Below are 23,404 nucleotides of genomic sequence, written 5' to 3'. Positions count from 1 at the left end.
CTGGAGGAAACCCATGCAGACACGGGGAGAACGTGCAGACTCCGCACAGACACTGACCCAAGCCAGGAATCGAACCTTGAACCCTGGCGCTGTGAAACAACAGTGCTAACCCTGGCATAGTTTTAACAATAGTGTGCAATTGTAGAGTGGCATAATTAGACAGAAATTATCTGAAGATACAGGAGGTGTTTTCTGTTTATTCCATAAGGGCAGGGAAGCAGTGAGGTTGAGGTCGAGGTTAAAAAGCCATTCAACAGCTTCAGCTGATTTAGTGTGATTGGCTGTGACATCATTGGGAATGGATCTCTCAGGGTCGAAGTTCGGTGTGTGGGTGATGGTCTGACTTGGATGGCCAGTCACAATTTGTGCTGTTCCTCACATCCCACTGGTGACGGTTGTCCATGTTTTTGGCGGAAGGTTGAAACCTGGGACTTCACGACTGGCTCGGTTACTAGATAATTGATATATTCACTCAACCAGGAGATGTGCATCGAGAGGCAGGGCTTTCGTCAGTTCGTAGGGTGTGGAGTGTGTTCCAATAAAGACTGTGGGTTTCAAACTTTTTTTTGAGGTCCTTTGTCAACAGGAGTGCTTCACCCGCAGTCAACCAGTGGTGTACTTGGATGAGGATGTTTCCCTGCACACCAGGAGGCCCAATGTGTAGTAGTACAGGAAGCCACTAGAACGGTGTTGGTCTGAACGTTACAGAAGTAATCCTCCTGATTTGCCAGAGTTGGATGTGCACTATATGTAGTGGCTCCTGAGCCCCAGAAACTCGATTGAACAGAACAGAACAGCACAGAACAGGCCCCTCGGCCCTCAATGTTGTGCCGAGCCATGATCACCCTACTCAAACCCACGTATCCACCCTATACCAGTAACCCAACAACCCCCCCCCATTAACCTTACTTTTTTTAGGACACTACGGGCAATTTAGCATGGCCAATCCATCTAACCCGCACATCTTTGGACTGTGGGAGGAAACCGGAGCACCCGGAGGAAACCCACGCACACAGGGGGAGGACGTGCAGACTCCGCACAGTCAGTGACCCAGCCGGGAATCGAACCTGGGACCCTGGAGCTGTGAAGCATTTATGCTAACCACCATGCTACCCTGCTGCCCCTAAGTGAAGTGGTGGGTTTTAGGGATGGGCCTAAAAGGAGAGAGTGGTGGGGACGGAGAGGTTTAGGGATGGAATTCTCAATGTTTAAGGCCTCAATGTTGGGACAAAGGGAGTGCAGAATGAGCGAGACTTTGAGGAACACGGAGCTCGGAGGGTTGGAAGGCCAGTAGAACAAAGGCACGGAGGAATAAGAAAAACATGAAGACCAGGTAATTGCTTTTTGATATGTTGACTGAGGGTTAAATATTGGCCAGGACACCGGGGACAATTACCTCACCTCCTCTTCAAAATAGAGTCATAGAATCTTTTACGATCACCTGAAAGGGCAGCATCAGAAAGACAGCACCTCAGAAACAGCAGCATTCCCTCAGACACAGCAGCATTCCCTCAGACACAGCAGCATTCCCTCAGACACAGCAGCATTCCCTCAGACACAGCAGCATTCCCTCAGACACAGCAGCATTCCCTCAGACACAGCAGCATTCCCTCAGACACAGCAGCATTCCCTCAGACACAGCAGCATTCCCTCAGACACAGCAGCATTCCCTCAGACACAGCAGCATTCCCTCAGACACAGCAGCATTCCCTCAGACACAGCAGCATTCCCTCAGACACAGCAGCATTCCCTCAGACACAGCAGCATTCCCTCAGACACAGCAGCATTCCCTCAGATACAGCAGCATTCCCTCAGTACTGCGCTGGATTTTCTTTTTTGCTTAAGGCTTGCGGTGGGCCTGGAACTTGGAACCTTGTGACTCAAAGGGGAGAGCACATTCAAATGATCCAACCATGGGTGGCACTGGAAGAAGAGCGGCTGAGATATGCGGCTGGTTAGGAAATAAGCAACAAGACTTTTGGACGAAATAAAGTTTATGGGAGTTTATGTGAGGCTGAGCAGGAGAGCCGTGCAATAGTTGAGCCTGAAGATAACAAAAGCATGGATACGCATTTAGTCAGAAGATAGACTGAAGTGGGGATGGAGTTGGGAGATATTACTTATATCTAGTTTAGTTGAATTACAGGTCACAGTGGCTTCTAATTAAAGTCCCCACTTCTAGACATTAACTCAAGAGCGTTAAATCAGAAAAAAAATCACGTTGTGATTAACGTAGAAAATGCAATTTTCCATTGCAATTAAAGTCCCTGTAAAACTGGGAAAATTGTTCTTTAAAATGTTCTTTTTGATGCAAATGCTTTATGTAACAGGACTCCAACATTAGATTAGTGTTAGGTCGGTGAGGTCCCTGTGAAGCATCTACAGCTTCTCTGCCTCGTTGTGGATTTACTATTCTGTGCGATGGCCAACATCATGTAAAAGTCGTGCTCATTTTTCTGATGTTAATAAAGCTTCAAAGTCAATAGAACTTTTGCAATATTAGCATTTGCTAATCCAGCTTGGTGAAACATCATGATTGTTATTGCTAGTCCTAAACACAGCACAAATACAGATAAAAGTGTAACAGAGAATGAGAAAAGGCCACTTAGTTTATTAAACCCATTTCCTGAAGAGACTGGGTAGAATCTGCCTAATCACAGATAGAACCCAAGTACTCAAGTATCTTAACTAGCACATGATTCTTATAAGATTTATCAACTCTCACAAATAATCAAGCAAAACTTCAGAATACTAAGATAACCATGCAGCCCTCACAGGTTAATTCACCAGCGGTGAAGTACCAATAGTCCTGAAAATACAGAACCAACACCATCTGTTGAATTTGACCTAGAACAGTTCTTATAACCTTCAAACCTGTTCTTGTGGAGAATAGAAACCCTTTTGTCGAAGCCGTTCACATAACTTTAAATGCTTTTTCTGGGATATTTTGCCTATCCATTAGAGAGTACACGGACTAGGCTTGTTCATTTTCATCTTTGTATTGCACGAAATGTGGCAACCAATTTGTGCACAGCAAGCTCCCACAAACACGAATGTGGTAATAACTAGATAATCTGCTTTAGCGATGTTGGTTGAAGGATTAATATTTACCAGGACACTGGGGAGAATTCTCCTGCTCCTCCAGGAAACAGTATGTCCAGCTGAGAGAGCAGACAGGACCTCAGATTAGCATGTTACACGGCAGTGTAGCACTCCCTCAGTTGCTGCAGCGGTGTGTTTTGCTGCTGAAGTGTCTGGCGTGGGGTTTTAAACTTTCTGACTCAGATAGTGCTACCATTTATGTTGACCTTATTAGGTCAACGTCTCCCTGCTCACCAGCACCCCCACCCCCCAATGTTACACCAACTCTTCCTAGGGTGAAATTTCACAGGTGCCAGCCTCCCGCCTGGCATCCCACTCATGCGAACAATATTTTAGGGCAGGTCAGCGGTTGGGGGAGGGTGTGTGAATGGAGGAAAAGCCGCAAAATCACAGATATGGCTGATCTTGATCTGACACAGACAGAAGTCTTTGCTTTACCTGTCTGGGCTTTTAAGAATCATGAACACTGACATGAAGGAAACATAGGAGATGGTACCAGTCTTGGCACTTTCAAAAAATCTTCCACTCAAACTAAAGATACTCTAATTCAATTATATAGAAAGACACCCAAATTATCTGATAAAGACGGTCTCATAGGGTTGTAATAGAACAGTTCACTGGTTTACAGTCTAATACTCCAACCCTACCAAGAGTTAGCCCTATTTGCAATCCTTGGTGTTATTCTCCCGTTTCAATCTCTTTGACTGATTGAAGCATATCTGTTCTGCTTTGATTTAACTTGCCATCTATTAACTTTTTTCGTTTCTAATCTTGTTTGCCTCAGCTTTTGAGATATATTTGTTCAGTGTCAGGTTTATGCCTCCCACCTTGCATTTCCGTTTCCCTTCCTCCCTGCTGAACACATACCGTTTGAAGAATAGTAGTAACGGATACGAAACATCGCCCTGGCAGCATTTTATCGTGCTGTCGCTGATCAGGTTGAAAATGTAGCTGTGTCGGAAAGCCTATTGGAAACGGACTCGAGCAGATTTTCAGGACTCCCATGTAGCTGGAAATTGTGTGTGTCATTTTCTGAAATTCTTCCTTGCACAAGCTACAAAGGGAATGTGCTGGATGCAATGAGACATTTAACCTGCTAATTGTTTGCAAAGAAAAGACAGCTGCGTGGAAATCAAAGGGATGCACACAATGCCCTTAATAGCAGCTTATTAAATATTGAGGTACATCAAATCAGATACAAGACTTCCGAGGCATTTGTTTAATATGTATGGATTTTTATGAAAAGTCTAATTGAATCCATAATATACCTAGTGCTGCACCTCAATTTGGTGGTTGCTACATATTGATTTGAAGCATGTATTTCAGGTAGTTACATGCTTATAATAATTATCTTTATTGTCACAAGTAGGCTTACATTAACACTGCAATGAAGTTACTGTGAAAAGCCCCTAGCCGCCACATTCCGGCGCCTGTTCGGGTACACGGAGAGAGAATTCAGAATGTCCAATTCACCTAACAAGCATGTCTTTCGGGACTAGTGGGAGGAAACGGGAGCACCCGGAGGAAACCCACGCAGACACAGGGAGAACGTGCAGACTCCGCACAGACAGTGATTCAAGCCGGGAATCGAACCTGGGACCCTGGAGCTGTGAAGCAACAGTGCTAACCGCTGTACTAATGTGCTGCCCTAATCTAAAGTGAGAAACAAAGTAATTGGGTGCAAAATTAAGGTATTACAAGTGGAAGAATGCCGTTGGTTATGTTGTCCCATTGCATGAGTTTCATTACCACTTTGCTAATGAAGTGGATATTCTCCAACTGTTGGCTGAGTAGGCGTGAGGGGCTACATGGCCTATTCCAGCTTGTATTTCTTATATTTGACACCTCGGATTCCCTTAGCTAACTGGTCCGAGACATTTTTTTGAAACATGCCGTCTTTGTAGTAACAGTTACCTTGGTACTGGTCAGTTCTTGAGAAAGCTCTTGCAACCTCTCTTGCTGCTGTTCCAGAAGCTCCTGCACTGTGGTAAGATTTGTTTGTAGCTGTGTCACTGTGCAAGAAAATAAATCAAGTCACTTTTGCTCCACAGTAATTATCGTTTTCTCACTAACTAACCTTTCACACCACCAAACATGAATCTTCTTTCATGCATCACCCACACAACTGTTTGAAAAGATACACCATTCATCTTTTTTCCCCTTCACAAGTTTGGATTAGGCTTTTCCAGCTTGCTTTTATTTCCTATATGCTCAGGCAGATGGATTAAACATTGAGAAGACAATTTTAAAAATATCGCATTAGCTTCACAATGACAAAACTGAACTAAAAATTAAGCGTGTACAAGGTATATAATATCCGGTGAAAATTCCGAAACCAGGGCCTTAAATCTGTACAAAGAAAACAATGTTTGAGGGGCGAGTTGGCCACTGTGGATTGGGAAAATACACTAAAAATTGAGAGTAGACAGACAATAGGTAGTATTTAAGTAAGTATTACATGGTTAAAACAAATGTACATTCCTCTAAGATACAATAAATGTAAAATGTAAATGTCCTCCCAGTCCCAGAAGACCACAGGCTGCTCTTTCCCCTTTGAGAGAACTCTAACCGGTGGTGATTGAACCTAAGGGTGAACTTCAGGCGAGGGAGAAAGTTGTGAGGGGGGGGGGGGGGGGGGGGGGGGGGCCTTCATGAATAACCGCAGCCGGTGGGGTTATTGAACCCGCGCCGCTGGCGTTTGATTAAGAAAAGGAAAATAAGAATGCAAGGCAGCAAAAAACAAAGACATAGGTCAAAAACCTCTTCGGGTAATAGACTGGTATGGATTGAGAATTGTGTAACAGTCAGAAAACAGAGCAGAATGGCAGGCTGGATACCACAAGGACCAGTGTTGGGGCCACAGCTTTTCACAATCTACACACATGATTTGGAGTTGGGGCCCATACGTCATATTTGATGATGCAAAACTAGACAAAAATTAAGTTGTGAGGAGGATGTAAGAAGACTTCAAGGGGACTTGGACAAAGTAAGCGAATAGGCATGCACATGGCAGATGGAATATAATGCGAATAAGTGTGAAGTTATTCGCTTTGGTAGAAAAGCACAGGCAGAGAACTTCTTAAATGGTGAGCTGTTGGGAGCGTTGGTATCCATGGGGATCTGGGTGTTCTCGTGCACGAGTCATTAAAAGCCAGCAGGCAGATACAGCCGGCAATTAGGAAAGCAAATGGAATGTTGGCCTTCAGCAAAACAGGATTTGAGTGCAGGAGTAAAGATGTCTTGCTGCAATTATATAGAGCCTTAGTGAGACTACACCTGGACTATTGTGGACAGTTTTAGACTCCTTACCTGAGGAAGAACTTAAGTGCCATGGGGGGAATGCAATGGAGGGTCACCAGACCAATCCCGGGGATGGCAGGATTGCCTTACTAGGAGAGATTGAGGAAATTTGGCCTGCATTCTCTCAAGTTTTAAAGAATGAGAGGTGATCACATTGAAACTTAAAATTCTTAAGAGTTTGACAGGATAGATGTAGATAAAACGCTTCCCCTGGCGAGTGAGTCTAGAAGCAGATGAGTCTCAGAATAAGAGGCAGGCCATTTAAGACTGAGGTGAAGAGGGTTTCTTCATTCGAGGGTGGTGAACCTTTGGAATTTTCTACCCCAGAAGGTCCTGGAAGCTCAATTATTGAGCAATTAGAGTTAGATAGAATCATTGAATTTACAGTGCAGAAGGAGGCCATTCGGCCCATTGAGTCTGCACCAGCCCTTGGAAAGAGCACCCTACCTAAGCCCACACCTCCACCCTACGCCCGTAACCCAGTAACCTCCCCCTAACATTTTGGACAATAAGATATTAGGAATTTGGATCTGGAAATGGGGCCAGGAAGAGACTGCCAGCAGCAGGGTCAGAGGGAGATGTCCACAGCCCGAGTTACCGTACCCCATTCAGACATAACCTTGTTAGCAGGAATACACAGGATGCCCGTGCAGCCAGCATTTGTAGTAATGGGAGTGGGAAATCAGTCAAGATAATGAAAATTGATTCAAATCTGGCCACTTCACCTTTGTTTGAGGGTTGGGTGGAGCTTAGAGATAGTGAGTGAGAGCACAGGAGAGAGAGAACGAATGCTGTTTTCACAGAATTTACAGTACCAAAGGAGGCCATTCGGCCCATCGAGTCTGCACTGAATCTTGGAACGAGCACCCCACTTAAGCCCACACCTCCACCCTATCCCTGTAACCCAGTAACCCCACCTAACCTAAGGGCAATTTAGCATGGCCAGTCCACCTAAACCTGTACATCTTTGGACTGTGGGAGGAAACCGGAGCACCCGGAGGAAACCCACGCAGACACTGGGAGAGCGTGCAGACTCCGCACAGACAGAGACCCAAGCCGGGAATCAAATCTGGGACCCTGGACTTGTGAAGCAATTGTGCTAACCACTATACTACCATGCTGCCCACAGTTTGAACAGTTGCAGGGAGAAGGCTGTGGAAATCGACCAGAGTGGCTATGAAAGATGCCACCGTTTTGGAAAAAGATTCTGAACAAATGTCCCTAACAGAAGACAAATTGCTTCGTAAATGCAAGTGTTGGCTTTTCTTGTTTGTGTAAGTGGAAAAAGAGCCACGTGATCATGCAAAATGTTGCTTAATGGGAAGTGGTGTATTAAGGCAGCACGGTAGGGTTACGGGTATAGGGTGGATACGTGGGTTTGAGTAGGGTGATCATTGCTCGGCACAACATCGAGGGCCGAAGCGCCTGTTCTGTGCTGTACTGTTCTATGTTCTATGTTCTAAGGTTAAGAAATTGAGAGAGCTGAAGTAGAAGTTTAATTATTGTTTTCTTTTCTTTTAATAACGTTTGTTTATAATATAACCAAGTCCTATTTCTTATATTATCACTGCTGGAACAAATCGATCTTTCTGCACTTATTAAAACTTAAAAAAGTTATGGCATCTTGTCCAGTCTCTTAGCTACTGATGACCAGGTGTCCGTAACAGTGTTCAAGATTTAAATCAATAGATTTCTAGATACAAATGACATCGAGGGATATGGGGATAGTGCAGGAATGTAGCACTGAGGTAGATAATTGGCTGCGATCTATGGCTTGAGGGGTAAATGGCCTGATACTGCTCTCAAGCTTTAGAGGGATTTCTTGTGTATAAGACCATAAGACACAGAAGCAGAATTAGGCCACTCGACCCCCCGAGTCTGCTCCACCATTCAATCATGGCTGATATATTCCTCATCCCCATTCTCCTGCCTTCGCCCCATAACCCCTGATCTCCTTACCCGTATCAATCAAGAACCTACGTATCTTTACGACAGGTTAGGTGGATTGGCCATGCTAAATTGCCCGTAGTGTCCTAATAGTAAGGTTAAGGGGGGGAGTTGTTGGGTTACGGGTATAGGGTGGATACGTGGGTTTGAGTAGGGTGATCATTGCTCGGCGCAACATCGAGGGCCGAAGGGCCTGTTCTGTGCTGTACTGTTCTATGTTCTATGTTAACCCAGTAAGGAATCATGAAGTTTGGGTGTACAGTGAAGGCTGGTCTCCTCTTTCGCTGGTCATTGCTCTGACCAAGAAATAATTAGTCAGCACCTTTATTAAAACTAATTTGAAGCAGCTCCACCACTAACCAATGACAATTTGCACAGTTTTCACATTAATTCCAATTATTGACATGCGCCAAGTGAAATATATTTACTTTTTTTAAAAGAAACACCAGGCATTACAGGAACAGGAATTGGAAATCTTTTTCAGCTAGAAACACCGTACACTTTCTGACAATTTTTTGATGTTAACTGACCATCATGTGCTGGGTAAGAAGTTAATATTGAATTTGACAAAGTGGCAAAAGAAGTCAAAATGACTATAGTGCATGTAGATCAATGTTAAATAGAAAAAAAAAGGATTTGTACAACTTTCCCCCCCACCAAAAAGAGGACATAACTGTAGCGCCCATGTTCAGAAGTTCCCATATTCTGCCTTGATAATGTTGGATGTAGCTTTCTCTCTGTTCAATGCTCCTTTAAGGTAGTGGTGCATCTTAAGGTGGTCACCAACATACAAATGAACTAATAGAAGAATTAGAAACTGCACTGATCTGACCGCCTACAATCTGTACTTTTTGTATCTTAAACTTTTTCAAATAAGGTGTGCAACGTGGCAGGTAAATTCTTTGCAAGTTTTATAAAAACATTTGTCAAATACACCATGTACCTTAGCCACTTGAATTTGATCCTCAACTATTAAATCATTACACTAACTTCTTCAAACGTGTCAGTCACACTTTTCAATTACTCTTCTGCAAGACCCACTGCAGAAGAATAGAATACAATAAGCTGGTATAAAACACGGAATATTTTCAGAAGCCGATAAAACGGATTTTCTTTTATTGCCGTTAATTTTAGAAATGAATTAAATTCATGGAGGAATGGGATGGCGCAGCAAATTAAAATTTGTCCTTATCATTTACGGGCCTGCTTTAAATCCAATAGAGACAAATAGGATATCCATCTCTCCAACAGCTGCCGAGGGCCTTTGTGAAAGGAGCTTCTCAGGCAAGTTCCTAGTTGATAAGAGATCTTAACACGAGACCACACATTATTCGTCACTAACTGACACTAATTGGGCAATATCACTCAATGACCATTAAACGAGCATGAACTAAACCACGCTCATTCAACTAAGTGGCAATTCTTCAAAAATGTTTTGCAATAAATTCCGCGTGTGCACAATCCCTGTAAAATAAATAGTGAATTATTTTAAGTCAGTTGTAGGATATTTAAACCAAACCGTGCCCCTTGATTGTTTATTTACCTTGTAATTTATCCAGTCATGTTAATAAAAGGTATAATCTAGATGAATGCACATAAGGCCTCCTGCAGTGAAAGGCTGTGGACTATCCAGATTAAAATATTGCACAGCGCTCCCTGTCAAGCTTTGATCATGAAATGGGATTAATGAAATTTGATGAATGTTGGGAGATGTTAAGACATAGGGCTGCAAACGCCCTAATTTGAGATGACTGTAGGACAGCAAAATGACATGGTCTATGTAGCAGATGGCTGAAATCAGGTTTACACAACACTGGCACTGAGATAGTGTCTTTAATGTAGTAAACATCCCAAGGCGTTTCACAGGACTGGCACAAACACGATAGGCTGAGTGGTCCGATTCTGTGTTGTATTCGTCTATGATTCTTAAGGTGGTGAATTAAAGAGGAAGAAGGAAAAGAGGACATAACCGCATAGTAGTAAACAGCCCTGGCTACTCAGCAATGGAAGAGGAGTTGGGGGAGATGGGGGCAAAGACATGGGTTTTGAGGAAGCTTCTGACGGGTAGGAGTGTGAAGTGAAGTGTGTGTGGGGGGAATTCTAGAATCTGGCTCTCCAATACTAGATATATTGAATCAGCTTTCCTCTGAAGACCAGCAAACAGTGCTCCAACATATTTCCAATTCTTCCCAGAGTAATTAATTTACACATCCTGGAGAGAATCCCCTTTTGGATTTTACAAATTATTGGTGCCAGGAAATCGTGGATTTTTAAAATGCTGCTCTTCATAGATTATCATAGAATTTACAGTGCAGAAGGAGGCCATTCGGCACATCGAGTCTGCACCGGCTCTTGGAAAGAGCACCCTACACAAGGTCAACATCTCCACCCTATCCCCATAACCCAGTAACCCCGCCCAACACTAAGGGCAATTTTGAACACTAAGGGCAATTTATCATGGCCAATCCACCTAACCTGCACATCTTTGGACTGTGGGAGGAAACCGGAGCACCCGGAGGAAACCCACGCACACATGGGGAGGATGTGCAGACTCAGCACAGACAGTGACCCAAGCTGGGAATCGAACCTGGGACCCTGGAGCTGTGAAGCAATTGCGCTATCCACAATGCTGCCGTGCTGCCCCTCTTGTCCTTCTAGATAGAAGCGGTCGTGGGTTTGGAAGGTGCTGCCCAAAGAACCTTGGTACGTTCCTGCAGTGCCATCTTGCAGATGGCACATACACTGTTTGTTGGTGGTGGAGGGATTGAATGTTTGCGGAAGGGGCTGCTTTGTCCTGGATGGTGTCGTGGTGTTGGAGTTGCGCTTATCCAGGCAAGTGGAGAGTATTCCCTCACACTCCTGATCTTTGCCTTGTAGATGGTGGACAGGCTTTGGGGAGTCAGAAGGTGAGTTACTCGCTGCAGGATTCCAAGCCTTTGACTACCTCTTGTTGCCACAGTATTTATGTGGCTAGCCCAGATCAGTTTTTGGTCAATGGTAACCCCCAGGATGTTGACAGTGGGGGATTAAGCAATGGCAAAGCCATTGAATGTCAAGGTGTCCACGAAGAAATACCAAAGTCATTGACCAGTCCAGTGTCGGTTGATGGAAATACATTTAATACTGGTGTGTAAATTGACACCTGACACACAAATTGGCCTTGATTCTGTGAAGGAAAACCTCAATAAATGGGCCAAGTGGCTATATTAGAAGATTGCCTTGATTTACTTGGGGCAGTAATGCCAGTGTGACTAGCACCAACAGCATGAAAAAAAGGAAGTGAAGCAGTGAAGATTATTACAGAAATCTGAAGGAGTAAGATCACATACTTGAATTCAAAACTACGCAAGTCCTCAAAGGTACCCGAGAGTTCTTGGTTGTGGTTCCTTCTGGTGTATGTGAAAGTCATCTAATGAATAAACAATTTCCCCTTACTCACCTGGGTCACAACCTGATGGACCACATGCTACGAACAAGATAACCAACTTGGTGGGACTGAGACACCCAACCAGTGGAAAAACAAAATCAGTCGACTACAAAGCGAATGGAACCTGAATACAATTTGGCAAAGCTGAGTATTATTTCTGTGTTCTACATAATCCCCAAGTTATTCTATTGTTTGGCACTTTAAACAAAAATCCTACACCAACGCTGAAAAATTAACCTGCCTCAGATAGATACTGAAAACAAATACAACAAAGATAAACTTCATTAGGCACCAAACACAAGCATACTTATGTGGATCTCCAGGCTATGGGATAAATGGGATTACATGTAGCACTGGGGGTAATAAATGAAGAATGCATCTTCCCTTTTTTATTCAAAGAAAGGCACAACATAAAATAAAAGCAGCACAATACAAAACCAAGTTACACATGAAATGCAATCAATTACAGAACGAAAAAGTGGACTGAGTCAAAGGTCAAAACGTGATGTGTCCATTTCAGCATCTACCATTATGTCAAAGTGAAGCAGCAACGCTGGAGTTCATTTAACTACGAGGGTTCTCCACTGCCCACAAAATCACATCATTACTTAGATTTTTGACGGGTATTGACAAAAGAATAAAATAAATAATTTGAATAATTAAGTACTAGCCCAGTTCTGATGACTTGTTAGGAAAACAAAGTTTTTAAGGGATTTATATTTGTATTGGTAAACATTAGAAATAAGGTGTGTTTAATTTAAAGTTTCTGTGCCTAGAAGGGACTATAGTTAGATTCATGCTGGACAAAGGTGTTTGTATTTTGGGGATTTAAGTTCAAACTGTATTTCTATTGTGCTTTGAGGGGACTATGGTTTGGAGAATAAATTAGCCAAAGGGTGTTGCTTAGCAATGGGCCTTGTAAGGTAGAGAAGCTTTTAAAGATTTTGTTTAGCTAATTTAATTGCAGTTTGTAGATAGGGCCTCAGGGAGTGAACATCTCTCAACTCTGCCAGAAGAAAGACGGGACAGGATGGGAGCCACAAAGAAGTAGGTTTCCTAAAGTACAGGTTACAAGGGCAGCACGGTGGCTTCACGGCGCTGAGGTCCCAGGTTCGATCCCGACTCTGGGTCACTGTCCGTGTGGAGTTTGCACATTCTCCCCGTGTCTGCGTGGGTTTCGCCCCCACAACCCAAAAATGTGCAGAGTAGGTGGATTGGCGACGCTAAATTGCCCCTTAATTGGAAAAAATAATTGGGTAATCTAAATTTATATTTTAAAAAAAGTACAGGTTACAGTCCAGATAATCAGGGAATTGGGACAGAATAAATTTTTAAGATGACTGGAGTTAAGTGAACAGAGACCAAGGTATTGTTCAGAAGAATTCAAGTAAGAGTACACAAAGTGTTCTGAGTTAAAGAGACAATTGTAGTAATCAGATTTAAAGTGGGAAAGCAACCTTCAAAGGCAAATCAAATGTCTGCTGCCATTTTAATACAGTCTGGGAATCATAAGTTAAAGCAATTGTGAGCAGTTTGCACAGCAGTCAAGACAAAGAAATCCTGAAGGAGTTGGTGTAAAATCCTGGACTGGATTCACTGTTAAAAGTAGAGTGGACATTTGTTTAAAGTGTCATTTGGAAAACCTGGTCTGGATTTCGAAATGCAAATGGCAAAGAGAAAGCATAATTATGAGAGAAGATTTTAAAGCATGGTTTTGAGAGTGGAGTTTGGAAACTCTCGAGTGCCAATCACTTGGTGATATTCTGAGATGACAACCACAAATGTTCACATGGGGTTCAGAGTGGAGTATATTTGCCCAAAGTCATCTTGTGCTTAAAAGGAACTTTATGTTAATGTGTCCATTGTAGATTAAGATGCACTTTGTAATCTGTGTTAATCCTAAAACCTGTGTAATTGCTAAGGAAGGAGTAAAGACGTATTGTATCATCCAATGTTTTCATGTTTAATAAATGTTTTTTGTCTTGCTAAAACTAATTAGCGGCCTGTGACTCTGTTCCTCCATGTTTTAAAAAAGACCATAGGACCATAAAACATAAGAGTAGAATTAGGCCACTCGGCCCATCGAGCCTGCTCCGCCATTCAATCATGGCTGATATTTATCTCATCCCCATTCTCCTGCCTTCTCCCCACAACCCCTGATCCCCTTATTAATCAAGAACCTATCTATCTCTGTCTTAAAGACATTTGGCCTTCACAGCCTTCTGCGGCAAAGGGTTCCACAGATTCACCACCCTCTGGCTGAAGAAATTCCTCCTCATCTCTGTTTTAAAGGATTGTCCCTTTAGTCTTAGATGGTGTCCTCTGGTTCTCGTTTGTCCGACAAGTAGAAACATCCTCTTCACGTCCACTCTATCCAGGCCTCGCAGTATCCTGTGAGTTTAAATAAGATCCCCTCTCATCCTTCTAAACTCCAAAGAGTCTTCAACCGTTCCTCATATGACAAGCTTTTCATTCCAGAGATCATAGTTGTGAACCTCCTCTGGACTCTTTCCAAGGCCAGCACATCATTCTTTTGATAAGGGGCCCAAAACTTCTCACAATACTCCAAATGGGGCCTGACCAGAGCCTTATACAGCCTCAGAAGTACATCCCTGGTCTTGTATTCTCGCCCTCTCGACATGAATGCTAACATTGCATTTGCCTTCCTAACTGCCGACTGAACCTGCACGTTAACCTTAAGAGAATGGTGAACAAGGACTCTCAAGTCCCTTTGTGCTTCTGATTTCCCAAACATTTCCCATTTAGAAAATAGTCCATGCCTAAATTCCTCAAATTAAAACAAAAAGAGTCTTTTGAACCAAGGTTCCAATCTGGGATCTTCCCGTCCAATTATATCAATTGGGATCGTAACAGCATGTTAACCAGGACACTGCTGGTGCAGTTTCATTCTGTGCCTAATCAAATGATCATGGGTGGGATTCTCCGGTCTCCCGGCTGCGTGCCGTTCCCTGGCAGCAAGATTCCCTACTCCCAACACTTGTCAATGGGATTTTCCATTGAAGCCACGCCACCGGGAAACCTGCGGTTGGGTGTGCGCTGCCGGCAGGAATGGAGAATCCCAATGGTTGGAGAATTTCAGCCCATGCCAATGAAAAACACTTTTACTATTTTTACTGTAGTATCCCAAACCGTCAGATAATATCCAGCAATAAATGACTTCTTTGAACTTTTAATTATACATTTGAACAAGCACTGAGTTTCCATATGGCATCCAAATCTAAGCAAAATCCTGTAATTTCCTGTTTCCTCAGCGTTGGATCTGGGAATACCCCATAAATGCACTCGGAATTCTTCCTGGAAATTCAGAGTTCCTTGGGAGGCCATTGGAGCTCCTCTCCGGGGGGAAGCGGATACTGCCAATGTTGGCAGGGAGTGGCATTGTCCATGGATGGGGTGTGTGGGGGGCAATCAAGCTCACTTGGAGATCTCTTTGAGGAGCCGGTCTTGCCGGCGGGTTCAGCTCCCCACTGCTGAAAGAATTTCCAAGTGTGGCTGGACTGGTGAGAAACTTTCCAAGAACTAAAAAATAATGACTAAGTGTGGGCGAATCATGCGGTAAACACCCCGGCAAACCAGTCCAAAATGAGACTTAGTCATTTTTTGACTCATGTTTAAATCACTAAACGATTACATTTGTGCAGTAATTACCAATCTCATTCTCCTTCCCCAGCTCAAAGAAACCCTGCTGCCCAATGACACAGTTAGAACATGCTTTTGTGATGGTTCCTCGCACAAACAAAAATCACGTTCTGCAAATCACCCAATGGAAGACAGCAAAAGGAAGGGAACTCATTTCTCAAAGGATGGCAAAAACCCAGGGCATGCTCCTAAACATCTGCTTGCTACACAACAACTCTGGTAAAGATGAGAGAATAATTTACTCGCCCAATCTCTCAGTCAGGGACAGGAGATGGAAAAGAGGGGGATAAATTAAATGAACAGTATAAAAAAAAATAAGAGGGGGAGCGGGTATCATGGGAGAGGGTACAGGCAGTACTAGGGAACTGTTCGCAAAAATATTAAATGGAAGCTAAATGTTTATTGGTAAATTAGTTGCAGAGTTTATCAGTAACTGAAGCTCCAATGCAATCACTCAATAAATCCCGTTAATAAAGACATATGTTAAGAGTTTATTTTGTGGTCTACATCATTAAAATGTATTTGAATCCTGTATTCATCTTGCTGTGGTAATTAAGTCATTAATCACAAATACATGAAGAGAGTGCTGCCACAATTTTTGTTTTCAAGGGGAATCCACTGATTTGAAATGACAGGAGGTCGCTTATGAAGCTTGGTCCGGATTTAACAAACTGTTTTGAAGTTGGAGAGGCTACATCCGTGTTTGAAGACACAGACACACATGAAAGTACAGTTCCCAGCATGTGACAATTTGATGACAATTACCAATTTGCCCACAGTTTGCTAAACTCCATATGGTTAGCAACACAAACAGCCTAGCACTTCATAGATTAAAAAAAGAGAATAATAATATGGCCCCTTTCTTTCTTTGAACATAATTCAATCCCCATACTGGGTGGCTTGTCTTCAGCCACCTAGGCTCAAAAGCCCTAGAGGTACCTCTCTCAACCTCAATCCCACTGCTATCATCTCTGCATCCCACCCTTTTAAAACCCTCTTTGAAACCTATCTCTCACAGAGCTGGCCCGTCTAGTGCCTCCTTCGTTTACTTGGGTGTCAATTTTTGTCTGATAATGCTGTTGGAATGAGCGAGCGCATGTTTCCTTCAGTAAGAGTGGTAGTTAATGTCAGTTGCTGCTCAAAGAGACTGTCTTCAACAGCAAAAAAAAAACACTAGCACAGCTGAGGGAGAAACCATTCTGACACTAAGAATCTCAGAAATACATTCATAAAGACATTTACCATATTATTGGACAGCAGGCAGGCCAATTCTTTCCACTGTTCAGAGTCACAAAGCAGTGCGGCAAGAGAAGTTCCCATCCAAAATCTTTTGCTGATCTGTCAAATTTTCCGACCCGGCCACTAGGATCCTACAGTGGGAAGGATGGAAAATCCCGCCCAAGGGAGGCCTTCACGACTCCTCTTGTCCACAAAAGCAGGAAAGAAAGTTCCTGCTCTGTTAAGGTAAATCTTTGGAAATGTTCCTCCCTAGATTTAGCCCAGTGCTGGCAACAACTATAATGAGCCTATCTCTCGCCTTTCCAATCCTCTTCCTCTCTCTCCTAATTACTGTCCATCAGGATTGACCACTGTTGACAACTTCAACTTACCCATGCTTAGTGGGAGAAATTCATCACAAGGGTGTTTTACATTTTTAATCTACATATTTTTAGTTGCCTATAGAAGCCAAATTGAACAACTTCCCTCTGATTTATTAGAGAAGTGACAGAACATGTCGGTATCACTTGTCTGCAGCTGCAACCAAATTCAGAACGTTTGATACCATTCAGGACAGCCACCGTAAACATTCATCCTCTCCGCCACCAATGAACAGTGACAACAACGTGTATCATCTTCAAAGTTCCCTGCAGCAACTCACGAAGGCTCATCAGCATCTTCCAAACCTTCAACCTCTACCATCCAGAAGGACAAGGGCAGCAGATTGCATGGGATCGCCAGCATCTGCCAGTTCCCCTCAAAGCTACATACCGTCCAGCGTTCCTTCACTGACGCTGGGTCAAAATCCTGGGATACCCTTCCTGACAACATTGTGGTTGTACCTACACCGCATGGATTTCAGCGGTTCAAGGCTCACCACTGCCTTCTCAAGGGCAATTTGTCCCTGACTAGCGATGCCCATACCCTGTGAAAGAATAACATTTTTCAAATGTACAAGATACTCTTCAGGAACACAATTCACTTCCCAGGTTTCCCTCCAATGGCAGAGTGCAAAAGGCAACCCTGTGAAACAAACTGGAATGATGGCATCGCTATAGAAGATGCCAACTTGAAGAGGAACTTACCCGTCACTCAGTTTAAATCAACTGCACTAGCCTAGTTTCTGTACCCAGTAGCTAGGGAATAGCTACGGCTTCTCTTGCATTCATGCATTCCATTCTATTATCCCTCAGAGAATAATCTTGGACTCTCCTTTTTCTCATTAACATACTGTATTACCATCCTGGATGAGACCCCAAAATTTAATAGGATACCAACAGAAACCCCAATAACCACAGTGAGGAAAGGATACTTCTCTCCAGGAGAAATCGGCGTCGGGCAATGGAGAACCCCGCCCAATGTCTCTCATTATCTACCCGCCAGCAATCATTAAAAAGTCCACAAAGTCTCCTTGTAAGCATAAGCATGGTCAGAAATAATGAGCGCACCTTTACGACATCTTAATGGCATCTTCTGCAACCACAGTGTCTGTCTTTCATCTTGATTCAAACAAAAATACTGTAGCAGATATATACTGCTAACTCATTTAAAACCAATACTGCACCAGATACATATGATACAATATATATATACCAATTTCTAGCATGCATCACAACTGCCCCTCAGCACTGGCGTATAAAAAAATATTTTAGGTTCAACGTCTGGCAGAATTCAGCTCGTCCTCACTCAACCCCTTCCCTCTCTCTGTGCGAGGCTGCTTTTCCAAAATCGATTCCTGAATGAACTGACATTTCCTCCAACTAAATATTTTTTCCACCTCGTATTCAGGTACAGTCAGCCACAACCTTTCAACAGTTGGACCTTGAATGGTTCAGTTGGACGATGGAGGAGAGATGTTGGAAGAGGATGGCATGGCCAATGTTGTCAAAGGCTACAGACAGGTCAAGAAGAATGAGGAGGAGTAGATCACCATGGTCACTGTCACACATCAAAGTCCATTTGTGACTTTGGTAAGTGGCAGAAATGAAAATCTGATTGGAAGGACCATGGAAATGTCGGAAAGGCGAGTACAGATTACGGAGGTGACAATACATTCAAGAAATTTGGAGAGGAAAGGGGGGGTGGGGGGTTGGAGATAGGACAGTATTTTGGAAGAATGGAGAGGGGCAGGGTTTTTGTTGGGGGGGCAAGGAGTGATGACGGAAGATTTAATAGATGGGAAAGGGGCAGTATTTGATGAACGGGAAACATCAACAATATCAACATAGGGGACCAGAAAGGGAGTTGGATGGTTAGCAGTTCAGTGGGAACAGAGCTGAGGAACAGTGGAGGGTTTCAAGGGAAGATGAGCTTGGTGAAGCTATGGAACCAAAGAATTATTCCAGCACAGAAGGAGTTTGTGAGGTGAAATAAGAGAATGATGGGAAATAAGAGAATGATGGGAGTTCTAGGCTAGGGCAAGGATGGATGAGGGGAGCTTTAGAAGTTTGGTTGGTGGATTAGGAAAAGTTCAACGGTTTCTCACACTTATTGGGGGGTCAAGGGTGGAGAAGGGAGTGGGAGGGTTTCAGAAGACGGTTTATGGCGAGAGAAGCTGGGGTTATCCCTGCTTTCCACGATGATCCTGGAACAAGGAGTGTTTTGGTTGAGGACGGCAGCACCCAATAGTGCTTCGAGGTTGTGGACAATAATTTTGAGGTCAATAATTTAGAGTTTTCTTTTTAATTTATTTCATACTATTCAGGGCTAGGGACTATATTTGGTCATAGTCTTAAATTTAAACACAATTCAGTCATAAAAGGAAGTGATGTACAGAAATACACAGATTTAAAACAAAATTCAAAACTAAAATGCAAAGGTTGTCTAAATCAGCAACCTTAATTTTAAAACATTCATTTAAAACTCACGGAAGCCAGGCACTCTAATTATGCTGCAGTTGTACAAATCACTTTTGAAAAATATTCAATTACCTGTCAAGAGTTTGACAGTATCACCTGATTAGGCCATACCCATTTGATCCTGCTTTGCAGTGAAACAGAATGCAATGGGGAATTAAACCATTCTGCCTTCAGCATCAACCTTTACCACATAACAAAAACCCCCCAAATTCTGTTGTCCTTCGAAATATGGCCTTCCACGCCTTGTCGGAACACACAGATAGGGAGTTGAAAAACCCACATGTATTAATTTAGAAACCTCAGTCGAGATTTGTCATAATACTAGAAAGGAGTGTGCAGTGGATGGAGACAGGGGTTAAGACCCAGCCCTGCCTGTTCATCACAAGGTGCCACCCCATTGCGGCACTTCCATTGTGCTTTCTTGCACATTAGCCCTATTGTCTTGTGCTTATCATAGAACACAAAATTAGAGGTCTGAAAGATAGCTAATTAACATTTTTTTAAAGAGTGCCCAATTATTTTTATTAATAATAATAATAATAATAATAATCACATTGTCACAAGTAGGCTTCAATGAAGTTACTGTGAAAAGCCCATAGTCGCCACATTCCGGCACCTGTTCGGGAAGGCCGGTACGGGAATTGAACCCGCGCTGCTGGCATTGTTCTGCATTACAAGTCAGCTGTTTAGACCACTGTGCTAAACCAGCCACTTTTCCAATTTTTCCAATTAAGGGGCACTTTAGAGTGGCCAATGCACCTAACCGGCACATCTTTGGGTTTTGGTGGTGAAACCCACGCAGACACGGGGAGAATGTGCAAACTCCACACGGACAGTGACCCAGGGCCGGGACTCAAACCTGGGTGCTCAGCGCCATAGTCTTGGTGCTAACCAATACGCCACATGTCGCCCGCTAATTAACCTTTCTACCTAGATGCAAGACACCTGTGATTCACATTGCCATGGTGATGGTTTTGAGAGGAAATAGGATGGGCTGCCTGACAGAGATAGGTCAGTCTGCAAGAATCAGAACGCTGGAGTGAGTGAGTGCTGAGAAAGAGCGAGAGAGAGAGAGAGAGAGAGAGAGACTGTGGGTGGGATCTGGAACTCAAATTGGTGTTTTTGAGGATCTAAACAAGGTTGGAAGATTTGCCTAGCTTTGACTAGAGGGAAGGATCTCCAGAGTATACTTCACCATGGAAGTCAGTTCACGGATTAGACGTTATCCAGTTGAAAAAAAAGGAAGATAGCCATTGGAAGTTGCAAATAACTGTACTGGTTCCTGGGAAATGAAGTGTCCACTTATGGGACGGAGTAAAGTATAACTATGGAGAAAGAGTTTTGGTCGCTTTAACGGTTAAATGGGGAATCTTTCCTGCAGTTTAGCAAATAAGTTGCCCAGTGAATATCAGTGTTTAGGCAGTATTGTTTTTAGTTTGTTTAATACTGTACAAGTTGTAAATCTTGAAATCTTTTGTGATCCTTCCAGTCAGTCATTGGAAAAAGTTAAAGCTAATCGGTCTCAACGGAGTTCACAATACTTGAAATGAAATGAAAAAATGAAAATCGCTTATTGTCACGAATAGGCTTCAATGAAGTTACTGCGAAAAGCCCCTGGTTGCCACATTCCGGCGCCTGTCCGGGGAAGCTGGTACGGGAATCGAACTGTGCTGCTGGCCTGCTTGGTCTGCTTTAAAAGCCAGCGATTTAGCCTGGTGAGCTAAACCAGCCCCTTACTAAAGTTTAAAAGAAAATTACTGCAGATGCTGGAATCTGAAACGAAAGGGAAAATGCTGGAAAATCTCAGCAGGTCTGGCAGCATCTGTAGGGAGAGAAAAGAGCTAACGTTTCGAGTCCGATGACTCTTTGTCAAAGCTAACAGACAGAGAGAGTGGGAAATATTTATACTGTGGAGTGAGAATGAAAGATGAGTCATAGCCACAGAAACCCAGGGAAACTTGGTGCTAATGACCACAGATACCAAGGGGAAAGAGTGTTAATGGCAGTCCCCAGAGAGGACAAAAGATGTGAACGGTCAAACAGCAGGGAAACTAACATCAGAGGATGAACTGTAGGTGTAGGGGGAGGGGGAGGGGAAAGCAAAGGGGAGAAAGGTGCAGGAAAGAAAGAAATGGTAAAAGACAGTTAAAATGAAATGAAAACAAATGGGTTGAGGTGGGGCTGATCATCTGAAGTTGTTGAATTCGATGTTCAGGCTGGAAGGCTGTAGCGTGCCTAACTGGAAGATGAGATGTTGTTCATCCAGTTTGCGTTGCGCTTCACTGGAACATTACAGCAGGCCAAGAACAGACATGTGGGCATGGGAGCAGGGTCTTTTGTTAAAATGGCAAGCAACAGGAAGGTCAGGGTCCTGAATGCGCACAGACCGAAGATGCTCAGCAAAGCGATCACTCAGTCTGCGTTTGGTCTCTCCGATATAGAGGAGACCACATTGGGAGCAGCGAATGCAATAGGCCAGATTGAAAGAGGTGCAAGTGAAACGCTGCTTAACCTGGAATGTGTGTTTTGGGCCTGGAATGTTAAGCATGGAAGAGGTAAAGGGGCAGGTGTTACACCTTCTGCGATTGCATGGGAAGGTGCCATGGGTGATGGGAGAGGTACTGGGTATGGTGGAGGAGTGGACTAGATTGTCTCGGAGGGAACGGTCTCTGCGGAATGCTGACAGAGGGAGTGAAGGGGAAGATGTGTTTGGTGGTGGCATCACGCTGGAGTTGGCGAAAATGACGGAGGATTATGCTTTGCTTACGGTGGCTGGTGGGATGAAATGTGAGAACGAGGGGGACTCTATTCTTGTTCTGGGAGGGAGTGGAGGGGGCGAGGGTAGTGGCACGGGAGATGGACCGCACACTGTTGAGGGCCCTGTCCACAACTGTAGGTGGGAAATCACAGTCGAGGAAGAAAGAACACATTTTCGAAGCACCATTTTTTAAAGTGGCATCGTCGGAACAAATGCGACGGAGGCAAAGGAGTTGAGAGAAAGGGATGGAGCCCTTACAGGGTGTAGGGTGTGAAGAGCTGTAGTCCAGATAGCTGTGGGAGTCAGTGGGCTTTTAGTGGATATTAGTGGATAGTCTATTGCTGGAAATGGAGACAGAAAGATCAAGGAAGGGAAGTGTCTGAGATGGACCAGGTGAAAGTGATGGAGGGTTGGAAACTGGAAGTGAAGTTGATGAATTTTTCCAGGTCCGGGCAAGAGCATGACGCGGCACCAAAATAGTCATCAATTAATCGGTAAAGGAGTTGTGGGAGGGGGCACGGATAGGCCTGGAACAAGGAATGCTCCACATACCCCATAAAAAGGCAAGCGTAGCTAGGACCCGTGCAGGTACCCATTGCTACACCTTTGATTTGGAGAAAGTGAGATGAGTTAAAGGAGAAGTTGTTGAGAGATAGAACAAGTTCAGCCAGGCGGAGGAGTGGTGGTGGATGGGAATTGTCCGGGCCTCTTTTCGAGAAAGAAGCGAAGAGCTCTCAGGCCATCCTGGTGTTGCATAGAGGTGTCGAGGGATTGCACATCGATGGTGAATAGAATGCGGTTAGGGCCCGCGCACTGGAAGCTATCAATTTGACGCAGTGCATCAGAGAAATCCCGGATGTAGGTGGGGAGGGAATGAACCAGAGGAGTGAGGATGGAGTCAAGATAAGAGGAAATAAGTTCAGTGGGGCAAGAGCATGCTGACACAATGGGCCTGCTGGGACAGTCCTTTTTGTGGATTTTGGGAAGTAGGTAAAAGCGGGCTGTCCGGGGTTGGGAGACTATGAGGTTGGAAGCCATAGGGGGAAGGCATCCAGAGGAAATGAGGTTGATAACAGTGTTGGAGATAACTTACTAAAGTTTTACCATTTACTTGTGATTTGACGTTACATCGAC

General features: G+C 43.8%; 1 protein-coding gene across 2 annotated transcripts in view; it reads right to left on the bottom strand.

The window, feature by feature from the left end:
- pex14 (peroxisomal biogenesis factor 14) overlaps window positions 1-23,404 on the bottom strand; it is a 281,432-nt gene that overhangs the window by 15,718 nt on the left and 242,310 nt on the right. For both annotated transcript variants that reach the window (XM_038773696.1, XM_038773697.1), the window contains exon 7: window positions 5,017-5,114. In XM_038773696.1, the coding sequence (XP_038629624.1) occupies window positions 5,017-5,114 (98 nt within the window). The remainder of the gene's footprint in view (window positions 1-5,016; window positions 5,115-23,404) is intronic.

The sequence above is a fragment of the Scyliorhinus canicula genome, chromosome 16 (genome assembly GCF_902713615.1).
Source record: "Scyliorhinus canicula chromosome 16, sScyCan1.1, whole genome shotgun sequence".
NCBI classification, from domain to species: Eukaryota; Metazoa; Chordata; class Chondrichthyes; order Carcharhiniformes; family Scyliorhinidae; genus Scyliorhinus; species Scyliorhinus canicula.
This window is presented reverse-complemented; position numbering and strand designations above follow the sequence as displayed.